At 34.2% G+C, this 13,886-nt stretch overlaps 1 protein-coding gene across 1 annotated transcript; it reads left to right on the plus strand.

Annotated features, from left to right (window-relative positions):
- The first annotated feature begins 3,932 nt into the window (after window positions 1–3,932).
- On the plus strand, window positions 3,933–9,641 carry LOC107780562 (stem-specific protein TSJT1-like). Its single transcript, XM_016601111.2, has 5 exons — window positions 3,933–4,245; window positions 7,229–7,469; window positions 7,567–7,687; window positions 8,093–8,202; window positions 9,275–9,641. The coding sequence occupies exons 1-5, from the start codon at window positions 4,043–4,045 to the stop codon at window positions 9,311–9,313; spliced, it is 714 nt and encodes a 237-aa protein (XP_016456597.1). The 5' UTR covers window positions 3,933–4,042; the 3' UTR covers window positions 9,314–9,641.
- Window positions 9,642–13,886: the final 4,245 nt, after the last annotated feature.

Here is a 13,886-nt window from a genome sequence, read left to right on the forward strand (position 1 = left end):
TCTCAACTCAAATCCTTAATTAAATGAAGCAATTAATGATAGATTAGTAGATATTAATCAAAAATGAGTGTAGAATCCTTACCAAAATATTTCCTCTGAAAATCCCTCAAATTGTTGCCTCAATCCGAGCTTTCTAAGTCCCAAAATGAAATTGAGATCAAACCCTCATTTTTCCCCTTCTTCTGCCCAGTCAAACCGTATATGCGGCCCAAGAATCACTTCTGCGATGCCGCACCTTCGGAAAACTCATCGCAGGTGCGAAAAATACTTAAGTCCTGGACTTTCGCTTCTGCGGTCAAAGGCCCGCATTTGTGGAACCACTTCTGCGGTACAAGGATCGCACCTGCGACCCCAAGCACTTTTGCACTCGTGCCATCGCAGAAGCGAATGCGCATCTGCGGTAAATGTTCTGCTTCTACGACCACTTCTGGGCAAGGCTAGCTCCGCATCTGCGACCAAATGCTCACTTTTGCGAGCTCGCACCTACGGTCAATCTTGCGCATGTGCGATTACACCAGAGCTGGTGCCTTCAACCATTCTCACAAGTCCAAATTTGATCTGTTAACCATCCGGAATCCACCCGAGGCCCCTGGAACCTCAACCAAACTTACCATAAGTCCTAAAATATCATAGGGACTTAGTCAAGTATTTAGATCACATCCAACAACGCTAATAATACAAATTGTGCATCGATTCAAGCCTAATGAACTTTAAAACTTTAAACTTCTATATCTCACGCTGAAACCTATCAAATCAAGCCGATTGACCTCAAATTTTACACACAAGTCATAATTGACATTACGGACCCATTCTAACTTATGGAATCAAAATCCGATCCCGATATCAAAAAGTCCACTCCCGGTCAAACTTTCCAACAATTATCCAATTTTTCAGCTTTCGCCAATTGACGCTAAAATGACCTACGGACCTCCAATTCAACATCCGAAGACGCTCCTATGACAAAAATCACCCTACGGAGCTATTGGAATCGTCGAAACTCCATTCTGGAGTCGTCTTCATACAGTTCGAATTACGATCAAATTCTATGACTTAAACTTCCCTTTTAAGGACTATGTGTCCCATTTTAATCCGAAACCAAAGACAAATCCTCTCGGATAGTCACAAAATCCAAAATGAAATAGAGGGAACAATAAATAGGGGATCGAGGCTACTACTCTCAAAACGACCGACTGGGTCGTTACATTGTTGTTTGTTATCTTAAATTTCGTTACATTATACTTATCTGCTTCTTTTTTTCGTTTTAGCACATGGTATACTCTTATATCTCTTTTATTTTTTCTTCCTACTAAAACGACTAAATATATTTTAAGTTGAAATTTAAATTATAAAATATGATCTTCCAGATCACTACTCCTACACATAAATAGAAACATGGACATTCAGAGAGATAAAGATATTAATTTTTCTAGCGGAACATATGGGCGTTTGAACATAAGAATTGTAAAATTTCGAAAAAAAGTGAAAAATATTTTTAAGTGAAAATGGTATTTGAAAATTAGAGTTGTGTTTGGACATGAATATAATTTTGGGTTATTTTTAAATTTTTGTGAGTGATCTGAAATGAAAAATTTTTAAAATAGCTTTTTGGAGTTTTTTAAATTTTCGAAAAATTTTAAAATTCATCTTCAAGTGAAAATCAAAAATTTCATGGACAAACACTGATTTTAAAAAAAGAAAAAATAAATTTTTTTTTATGGCCAAACGGGCCCTTACGATTGACGTTAAAAGGGACGAGGAAGATAAGGAAATAGAATTGACAAAAAATTATGTTTTTGAGTCGGGAAAGAAAAAGACTGATGAGTTAGTGATCTTTTTTATATTGTTTTTCTTATTTTATTATTTTTTCTTTCTCCAAACAAGAAAGTGTTCCTGAAAAAATTTCTTCACATAAATTTAAGTGATTTTCACGGCATATAAAGTTCGACATTAAATTTATTAGGGGTTATATAAAGATCATTATAATCTTCATGATCAATTCCCAAAAGTATCTGGTAAAGGCTAAAATTAAATAGAGATTAACTTGAGATATATATTCCAAAATCTATTATATAATTATCTTATTTGTTTTATCTATCCGATTTTATTTTGCCAGATTAATCAATTCCATGAATTTCACTTTTAATCATGGGGATTCTTCTCTTTCAAGAAAGTGAATTTCTTGGAGAAAACAAAAGAAGTAAGGCAACATCAGTAAAACTTTCACAAAGAGATTGCTATTCACTGAATTACTAGAATCCGGAATAGGAAAAAAAGGGCTGAAATTTCACAACATAATTCAGTCATGCATAAATACTTGTGCAATTAATGTATTATCTATTCATATGAGAGGTTGAATAACCAATCAAGAATTAATGAGAACACTTTATTGGCGGATGACTTTTGCGCTTCCTAGACAAATCAATTGTTATTTTTTCATTTGGGAAGAGAATTCTAAGGGGGGAGGGTAATTAAAATATCTTGAAAGCAAGGAATGGGAGAATAAAAAGCAAAACAAAAAAGAGGGGGAGAGGAAAAGGCAAATACCTTTCTTGGTTTATGAGACATGTCACATTATCAATGTAATAACCAGCTTCATATTATATAGATATGGATATAGGTATATGTTTTCGTAAATTCACTTATGGATTTTATGACAGGATAAATTCACTAGTAATAAGATAAATTAATAGCGTACGTCCACTTTCTTGCAACGGTAAGAAGAAGAATGACTTGGACAAAATCCAAGATAGCAATAATACAACTCGGAATGGATCCTCTCCAGAATCAAAGCCACAAGACTATAGGAGAGATTGAGATTTCCTAAAAGCAAGGATAGATGCGTGTGATTCGATAAAAAGCATAAAGTCTCGATCTATATGTTCTTGCAAGTTGTAACTTTGTTCCTTGATTCATGTTAAGACTAGATATATCTCTACCCTTCCACAAAAATAGGAGCTTTATCTACATATTATAGAGTATCACAACATGTCGCGTGAGAATTTTGCACTAAAAATCAATTAAAATCTTATACTCCTTTCATCCGAGGTTTTCTTGTGATGTTTGTTATATATCAAGAGTTAAGTTGACTAATTCTTTCAATTGAATCAACTAGATAAATAAATATTTTAACTCAGAATACAAATATTAGAAACATGAACGTACTAAACTGTAATTGTTCTAACTAAAAAGCGATAATTTATGATCTTGCTTGGACTTGGAAAAGCTTCCTCTTTTTCAATTTTAAAAATGAATGAGCCTATATATAAGAAGTTATAAAAGAGCAAATTTATACTCGGAACTCAATGTAAAAAAGCAAAGCTATTGATCTCATTAAAGTTAGAATGAAATCATAGACGACGGTTTTTAAAAGTTAGGTGATTTTTTCATACTAAGTTGTATTGTGTAAAATTACTCAAATAAATATAAATAGAAATATTTAAACAAAGTTATTTGATATACATATATTGACAAATACGTAATAAAATAGCTCAAATACATTCAAGGTGACTTAGAAAAAATCATTCTCGCAAAAGAAAGTGCCCAAAAATTTTGAAATAAATACACATAGTAATCATTTGAAAAAAAATGTAGAATCTTTTATATTTGTGATAATATCTTCAGTGTGGACGTGGCAGAATCTGCTGTACTATCCATTACAACGATGATGGACGCGAATCCACCATATCGTCCCTCTTCTCCTTCGCTTTCAGCTCCATTACTTGAAACGTCAGCATATACATCCAAAATTCAAGCTTCCGATTGGGTCCCACACAAGGCTTTTTATTCCCTTACAGGAATCATCGCCCCTTTTCCGGGTCCCACTCCACGTACCATCCCTTGATCAAATTACTCAAATACCCCCATCATTACTTAAAATAACGGAAATGCTCTCTGCCGTCTTGTTTATAAATTCCATGCCCCTCTCTTCATTACTCTCTCGTGTCATATCTTCTAACTCTTAATTCCACACACTTCTAGAGAGAAACAGAGAGATTGTGTAATTGTCTTACTCTTGTGTGGCCTATTTTTGATTTTTTGGAAAATGTTGGGTGTATTTAGCAGTTCCATTGTTTCGCCGCCCGACGAGCTTGTGGCCGCCGGAAGCCGGACTCCGTCGCCTAAGATCAAGGCGGAAGCTCTGGTGAAACGGTTTGTTCAAAACAATTCGTCGGCGGTTTCTATGCAGATCGGCGATCATGTCCAATTCGCGTACACTCACTGCAACGAGTCCGCTGTACTCCCCAGGTATAACAACTAAAGAACTTAATAGAAATGTTGTGACTGATTTTATAAAGTTAATTTTAGCTGAGTGTTTAAGTGTAATTTCCAAATTGAAAAGTTTAAATGACGATGCTAAATAGGAATTGGTCAGCTTTGACAACGTGATCTGAAACGTTGATGAGTTTGTGGATATGTTGATCAACGGTTTGGATTGCACGATTTGATGGATGTGACATCATGAATTAGGATTATGATGCATGATGCATGGTGTGCCTTATTTGAGTAATGATTTATATGCACTGATTTTCTACACCAAATTTAACTGATTATAGACGTTTCTCACTCTATTATTGAGGTAACTATATCAGACTTGATAAAAGGAGATATGTTGTTGAAGGTTAAATTTAGCTAATAGGGTAAAATATTTATAAATTGTTATCAGCGCATAGGATAAATACATCTACTGTGTGGTTCAAATTTTTTTTTTTTTTGGTTGTTGTACATGTATATTGCATTTACTAAGTTTCGTTTTGATGATCACTTCGAACTTTTGCGTTGCTTATTCCTTTTAGTTTCATTGGTAAAATCATATGCTGCTATTAGTTAAATAGATTCTTGTTAGTATCTGTAAATTATTTTTTAGAAACTTATTTATTCAACCTTTCCACGTGTTGCCATTTCCATATTCATTAATTTTTAGGACATGTTGATATCCGATTATTTTTGCTAATTTGGATTAAGTCTCGTATAATCTGTTTGAGTAATGTTAGACTAAAAATTTAAAGCTAATATTTCAATAAACTGATTATTTTTAATAAATATCGAATATCTTTCTGATAATCCAAATTAAACAATTTTTTTAGTACAAGAAACTGTCGCCAATTTTAAGTCAAACCAGAAGCCGGGGAACTTCTTGGTTTCTTTTAGATAGAAATTAAAAAAGATGATGAAACAGCTGAGAAGAAGCAAAACAGTCGGCTAATTACAACCATGTGATCTGACGGTCTATGTTAGCATTTATTAGTTTCATCGTCAACCTTTCTTTTTCTTTTTCTTTTTCTCATCAACCTTTCTCTGGACGGAAATAATTCAATATACTCATTCACAATTTAAACAAAAACAAAAGGGGCTCTCTAAAGTGCTGAAGTCCCACATCAGTTGTGGGAGGAAAAAGTGATCTTCTAGATAATTTTGGACAATTTTCATTTTTTGAGCTATTTTTTTTTCGTTGAGTTAGGTTAAGAGATGCTTTTTTATAGTAAAGATTTATTTTCAGCTTTCTTTTTTGCACGATAACATGTTCTGGAATTTCAATGTATTAAGACGGTGATAATGGTAAGTATCATCGTTATTATGGTTCTCGAAATTTCTTGGGAAGCCCATATAGCGTTTAGATCCATAGACAGAGATAGGTACGTAACACTAAGTGTCACCAATTAATGTCGACAAAGTGGATGGAAGAATAAGCTTGTCAATGTTTGGCTACTATTGTATTCAAGGAATCCAAATCATAATTTACATTGAGATCGAGGACCGTTAGCTTAGCTGAAACCAAGAACCTTAATAAAAAATATTGTAGCGCTTATAAGATGGACTGTTTAGGGCTTGCCAAAGGGGCAAGATATTTCCATAATGAAACTCAAAACTTATAGCTTTCCGCAAACTGGACAAATTCACTGTTTGTCAGTGGCTAGGGAGAAGATTGTCACGTGAATTGTTACCAGACATAAATCAACAAATTTTATCTTATCATTATTTCTGGATATAATTAACAAAGGGGAGATCTGACATGTGTGACATGACCTTTGCCCGAACAAGTATGAGATATACATCTTTCCATTCATTTTTAGGTGCACTTTCTTTTATAATTTTACCCTTGATAATCATGACATTTCAGAAATTTGAAAAATGATTTGACAAATGCATAGTTAATAATAAGGGTAAAATAAGAAAAAAAAAATTATAATTTTTTTGATTTACTAAACTAGATAAGTAAAAGTAAAAATAGATTTTTAATATAGTGGATAAGTAAAAGTATATAGACAACTTAATTAATAGTCTGTTTGTCAAAGCTTTTAAAATCATCTTATTTTGAGAAGCGCTTTTATCAAAAGTACTTTTCAAAAAAGTGCTTTTGATGATAAGTAGTTTGTATTTGGCTAATTAATTAGAAAAATATTATTGAGCAGTAAATAGTGTTTGGCCAAAATTTTAAAAATTGCTTATAAGTGTATTTTTCTCAAAAGTGCTTCTTTGAAACTCATAAATTATATATGTTTCTCCTCAAAAGTACTTTTTCCTTTTAGAAGTTTGGCCAAACAGGCTATAACTAGTTTATTAATGGCAGAGGGCTTGCTGACCCTGGCGGGAGGGGGGATTGGCCAATAGGAAAATCTATTGGAAAAGAGTAGTGAATCGAAATTATAGCCATGTTTCCCTTTGTCTTTTGTTACTTTTTCCTGATTAGATCAGTATTCTGCCTATATAAGGAATTGGGTTGTTGGCGATAAGTTAGTAAATTGACTAATAGGAAAAGTTGCAAGATTTTTGAAGAAGCAACTTTAGAACACTTTTATTGGTGGAATCATCTCCACAATTGCCTTTGAAAATTGAGGGAGGGATCTGGGTAGTTGGAGAATGGAGACTTTAAAATGTTTTTACTACAATTAATACTTTAAGCAAGCTTCCTAGTTGTCAACTGAAAGGGAAGGCAAGTGCCTTGTACCAAGATTTAATGTTTTACTCAAGGGTTATTCCTGCCCCTTGAAATAAGCATATCAACTAAACGAGAATTTTGTATGCACAGTCGTTTTAGTTACTTCTTGATAAGGATCGTATTTGAGTTACAATTGTAAAATTGTTTTGCTATGGATAAGATTCTGTACCGTAAATGTTATATCAAGCATCTATCTTGGCCTTTCACTACAATTTTGAGCTGTTTAAAAGTTGTTCCAATTGAGATGTAAATGTATAGACTTATAGGATTAACTTAATGGGAAAATGGCAGGTCATTTGCTGTTAAGGATGACATATTTTGCTTGTTTGAGGGATCACTTGACAACTTAGGGAGTTTGAGGCAACAATATGGCCTTGCCAAGTCTGCAAATGAGGTGATGCTGGTGATTGAAGCATACAAGGCACTTCGTGACAGGGCACCTTACCCTCCAAATCATGTTGTTGGTCACCTCGAAGGCAATTTTACTTTCATTGTCTTTGACAAGTCCACTTCCACCTTATTTGTAGCTACTGTAAGTAACTTTTACCTACCCAAATTCCCTTTTGTTGTAGTAGGTGTGGTTTAATTTTGATGCGTACCTATGATATTTTTGGTTTTTTTGTAAACAGGATCAAGTTGGAAAGGTACCCCTCTACTGGGGAATCACTGCTGATGGGTATGTGGCCTTTGCCAATGATGCTGATTTGCTCAAAGGTGCTTGTGGCAAGTCACTTGCTTCTTTTCCTCAAGGTACGTTTGACAGATTATTCTTCTCCTTTAGATGAGCACCCTCAACTTCCAACCAAGAAAGTAACCCCAAGAGCAAGGTGGGGAGTTCTTCTAGGGAGGGAATCGAGGGCCTCTCTACCCCAGAGTAGGGGTAAGGTCTGCGTACACACTACCCTCTCCAGACCCTACTAGTGGGATTATATTGGGTGGATGTTGTTGTCGTAGGTGATCTGATTTATCTAGTGGGATAACTATTGAAGGAATTCTGCTTTTTAGACTTATCATGACCGAATTAACATGTTTGTAAATAAATAATTGAGAAACTGACATTCACATAGGCAAAAAATCAATCCAACCAGAACACGAAACATATCTTTTGCCCTTTATACTTTTCTTAAATTCGACATCTTTTGTTTGCATTATCAGGGTGTTTCTACTCTACAGCAGTTGGAGAGCTGAGAAGCTACGAGAACCCCAAAAATAAGATCACAGCCGTTCCTGCTACTGAGGAAGAAATCTGGGGTGCTAAGTATATGGTAAGTGATATTTTAGTAGCTTGGCTACATATTACTCTAATCATTCTGAGATACTGGTCCAAGTAACATCATCTGTGGTGGTCCCTTGGTCTTATGCTGATTATAGTATTCTAGACACCATCCTATATGGGCTTTGGAGCTCTGAAAATCCAGTCTCCCTAATTCCACGTAATCTGATACTTATTTCTACATGATCAACAAGTTAGCATCATGGCAACATTGACATCACTACAATCCATGGTGGATATTTCATTTTTGGCATTAAATTTAGTGTTTATCAAGAAAATATACTACTATTATAAACTAGTGAATTATTTCAGAGCATGCTAGGGACAACCACATTTGATATTGAAAGGACTTGTTCATCAACGATCATCACTGATCCAAAGCAAACGTCAGTGTCATAATGACTAACTTTGATATAGCAAGTTAACTTTCTCTCACTCATGCACCAATATATTTGGAATGGAAGTGCGCTTAGTTGTCAAATATACACAAACCATTAAGAAGTGGACCCTTATGTGACAACTTGACAGAAACTTTTACTATATCTTCACTAACAATATTGGAGCAATTAGATTCAGATTACGACCTCATAACATTGGCATTTTTTACTGGCCCCGCCTGCCTGTATCATCTATCTATCCGTGAATGTACCTGTTCAAATCAAATAACCTTATCAATACTTTATGTGATGACCACAAAGACTTTTAAACACAATAAGGCCATAAAAGGACAACCAGACCTCTTATTCATGATTGATGAAACTATGAAAGCCCACTTGCCTCTTTGTACACTATATACTCTAGTATGTAGTGGCTCTATATATGAATACAATTCAACTTGGTGGTAGCAGATGGTGTATTTCGTTCCTTTATGTCGATTTGAACTATGTATATAATATATCAAATATCTTTTAACAAAATACATTATATTTGTATGTATATACATTAATTCGCATAGAATGCTACAAGGTAATAAGGGATGCAGTAGTATTTCGTATTTCCATTTAAAATCACGGGTATGTTGATCTCTTTCGCTGTTGCTGAAAAGGATCCTGTTGATATTTCAGGTGGAAGGTTCAGCGGCTGTTCTTGCAGCCACAAAATAGAAGATTTTGTTCAAAGAGCTCTGCTGGAAAAAAGAAAGCCGTGAGTGGCAGAGAATACAGGGCAGGGCATTGGTGGGAGCCATGTAAATAAGTGAATGAGTGTTTTCTATTCCTAAGTTCTACTTTTGTGCTGCTTTTGGATAGGGTTAGGTTGAAAGTATGATGTTTGGTTTCTTTTAGGTATTTTAACTACTTCAATCAATGTACACCTTTCTTGACTTCAATAATAATGTTGGTAATAGGTAGGAAGTGCTCAGCAAAGAACCTGCCTAAGTCTTGTGCAATTTCTTCTTTTTTTCTCATAAATGGATTCGACTACTTCAAGATACTTTTTTCTTCGCTCTTTGGACAGCCTTAGTCACTTGAAGTTCAGCCATTTGCTTTGCCATGTGTTATCTTCCTTCAGTTGCACAATCACTAACCATGGATAAAGAAAAATTGTTTCAACGTCAAGAAAAACAAATCTAGAGCAAATATATAATTATAAATTCAGAAAGTATAGTTGATTAATTATGTACCCGGCTCATAAGTAGAAAGTTTCTTAGGCTCTTTACTAATCGGGGCAAACACTCCGGTTTCTACCTTCTTCTTGAAGACCTTGTTCTGTCATCCTTGATTGCAAAAATTTCGAAAATATCTGTAATGATTAGTCTAATGTAAAAACTAATTTTTGGTATGGAAATATTTTTAAAAACATTTTTCTTTGTTAAGTAGTACCTTATTTAAACTTCATCACCAACTTAAATTACCCCTCTCACTTACACTTGTCAGAAAATAAAAAAGAGCTAACAACAAAAATATACCCAGTATAATTTCACAAGTGAAGTCTGGAAAGGGTAGTGAGTACGCAGACCTTATTCCTATCTGGCTAATGGCTTAAAAGTCTCCTAAACTACCATGTTTTTGCACGTTTCATACTTAAATTATACCTTTTTCATGTTATGCCCATCAACTATAACTTTTTAAATTATACCTTTTTCATGTTATGCCCATCAACTATAACTTTCAAGGATTTAGATCCTGGTTCGAGTCACGCTGGAAGGAAAGTGTGGAAATACTAATTTGGAAGGGACTTTTTATTTAAAAAAAAAAAAAAGGGGGTTTAACCCCCCTCCCCTTCCTCCCTCCCCCCTCCCCGCTCCCCAAAAAAATTCCAGCTCAATATTTGCTGGTGCGTTTGTTGACTCTCCTAATACGCTCAGAAAAGTGCCAAGTAGCACTACATATGTCATTTAATTATTTTTCTTAAGATTTTATTTAAATTATTAGTTGGTTTAATTTTAACCTAAATTCTAATTAAATAGGTAAAACTAAATTAGGAAGGAAATTAAATAAAAAAGAAGCTAAGAAAAATAAAAATGAAAGGGAATCTCATTGATTTTCCATTTCGTTGAGAACCCTTCACGGGCTCTAGAGAAATTTAAGCAAGCAAATCCATAAAGATGTAGGTTTTCAAAAATCTTAAAGAAAATCGAGAAACAGTTGTTCAAGAATCAAGAAGGTGTCATAATAAAATAAAGGTTTTTACGGAAGAGAAAAAAAAAGAGAAGAAAGAGAAAAGAAAATCGGATGAAATCCCAAAGCTACACTCAAGATATGTTCTAGAATCTATATATTATTAAAAGAGAGGAAAAAGCCCTCTTCTTAAGCCAAGTGACAGCCTAGAAAAAAGTCACACGACATAAGTAGTTAATAATTAGTTATTGATTATTTTTTGAATTTAAATATCTATAAAATAATAAAATAAAATATTTTATAATAAAAATTAAAAATTAAAAAAATACTGTCCATTCAAATTGGAGAGTAGTTTCAAGTTGGAGTTTTTAAATTATTCATTAAATTTCAGATAATATTCTGCAGAACAATTATATATAATATTATTGACAACAACAGAATAAAATATAAAATAAAAAATATTTCAAGATTAATAAAATATATATATTCTCTTATATTACAAAAAGAAAGCGAGCAGACAAAAATATTAAACAAAGTAATATGCTAATAAAAATTTCTATTAACAATGTAAAAATACTAAACATTAGATAATAGAATTAAAAAAAATATAAAACAAAAAAATTATTGAATGACTATATAAGTCTCTTTAATTTACTAGCGATTTTATTATTGGGTATATCATATTGATAAATAAGATGACAATTGAAATTTATTAAAGCAGTATAATCTAATATGTTCAAATAGCTCGATCACAATTTAATTTAATTAATATTTTTTAATATTGATCGTACATCGCGCGGGTACCACTACTAGTATAGAAGTAAAGAGAAATATAAAGGATGAAGAAGAAGTCTAATTTATAGAAAGGAAAAGAACTAAAGGGAAAGAAAATGAATAAACAAAAATAAGAAAATTTGATTTTTTGGCTTAGTTAGTCGTTATAGAAGCCACGTTGATCATTGTTTTTTACCCCTTACGCACCACTAAGGAAGTGTTAACAAACACTTTGTCGTCCGTTAAGCCCCATCGGGCCGAGGGCGAGGGGTTTAACCGTTTACCCACAAAAGAAGAATGGTTGAATTTGTAAATGTGTTTATAGACACGTGAATTAAATTGATCTGATTAATAAAATAACAAAGTATAAAAAAAATAAAATAAAGATAATTAAACAAAGAACAAGCCTGGATTTCGGATTAATCCCATCCGATGTAAGAATAACCGGAAACACTTGATAACAATTTTATAAAGCTTAGAAAAATGAGAGAAAGAATGATAGCCTTTGTAGTTTCAGTATTTGTATCCCTATATTGAGCACAAATGTTGTTATTTATAGTTAATATGAGAAGACAAGATCCCCAAATCGCGCCCTCTTAGAGATGAATAAAATTTTCTCTTTTGGCTGCATAACGTTGGGAATAAATGCTATAATTTTTTGTAACGGTTGCTCCTTTAATGCTGCTCTCTCCAGCTGAAAACTTACTCTCAAATTCTCTTCCTCGAACTTTACGTCCTCAAAATTTACACAATACCGGTTACGTGCTTGTATCCAGTATTAACTATCTGCTGACTTATCGTTACCCTGTCATTACTTCCACGTGTCTGCTCTAGAAACGTACACCTGCAAGCTGTAAATTTTACCTAATACCGATAGTCCCCCTACTTACTGGCGACTCCACTTGATGTGACCGGGAGTAGAGAAAACCTTCTCTTTTCTTGGCGAGTAAGTTTTTGAACAGCTTCTAGCACTTGAAAGGGTGCACGTCTCTTCGCATTTAATGAACTTAACACGTGTTTATCCACGATTTGATGAACAAGTTTGCTAGTTACTTAGGTAATGATGGCCTTATACTGAACCGTATATAAAATCCCCCCTCTTTCATCAATTTTATCTTTCACTTTTTCCGCACTTCTTCATCAAATCTCTTAGAACTCTCCATAATTCCCTTTTCTCAACAAAACCTTCGAGTTTAAATACCAAATTTTACCTTTTTAGTCACCATGTCTTCCGTTATTTCTTACTCCGGCAACTCATCTTCTGCTGCCAAACATAATAATCTTACTATGACTTCATCTCTCCCTTCATCCACCGACGCCGGAGGTTACATCGGTGGCGAACCATCCAAGAACAGTGAATCCAAGAACTCTGACGCTAAACCTCCTATAACAAATACAATCATTCCTTCTAAATGATCTTTTAAAAAGGATCTTCAGGTCCAAAATACTTTCTCCAACCCAGACGATGACAGAAAAAGAGCGGTTGGTGATTATCCTTCTTCTATTCGCCCAACCAGTATCCTGTTGAATGAGGATTGTGACTAAAAGGATTAAAAAATTTTGGCCCCACTCGAAGAGGAGAGGGTAATTTTCAGCAAACCAGGGTATGTTTTCATTTATACATACCCTTTTACCCTCAGACTTGGAAAGAAAATACACTATTGTTTTGGAATTTTGCTAGAACTACCTAATTTTTTTGGCTCATGTGGGTCCGGAGATATGGCGTACAGTAGTATGCCTCCCGTATTTGTGTTCTCGGGGACAAGAAACTCTCACTCTTGTACACATAATCCGCCTCTTTGCTCCCAAGTTCTTCCAAGGAGGCGTGATCAAACTCAGCAAACGTTGTCACAATGTCATCGTCACCAACGTGGATGAAGATAATGACCCTGGTTGCATGGAAAGGTTTCTTGTTGTCACTCCCGAAAATATTTTACCAGCATTAGCATCAGCATGCCCCATTCCTGAAGCTTGAAACTATACACGTAAGTTTTCTAAAATATCTCTTTCTTTTTCATTTTAAAAGTGTTTTCACTCTTTCTTAAACTTTTCTTCCTTCTATTTTGGCCACTCTCTTGGTTCTCCCAGAAGTAGAGAACCTAACCCAATGGGTTCATAAGATTTTGGATTCTTCCACGCTAGAACTCCGCTTGTGGAAGGAATTTCAATAAAGAAAAATTGAAAGTACAAGAATCACGGTAAGAACATCTTCATCTTTCCCTTCTTGTTGACATGTGCCTTCATTTGGTAACAGATTGATAACTTTTCATGCTGCAATCTCAGGCCTTCCGAAAAGGTCATATGTTTATTCGGTTGTCAATGCTTCACTCAATCCGAAGGTGGA

The sequence above is a fragment of the Nicotiana tabacum genome, chromosome 14 (assembly GCF_000715075.1).
Source record: "Nicotiana tabacum cultivar K326 chromosome 14, ASM71507v2, whole genome shotgun sequence".
Lineage (NCBI taxonomy): Eukaryota > Viridiplantae > Streptophyta > Magnoliopsida > Solanales > Solanaceae > Nicotiana > Nicotiana tabacum.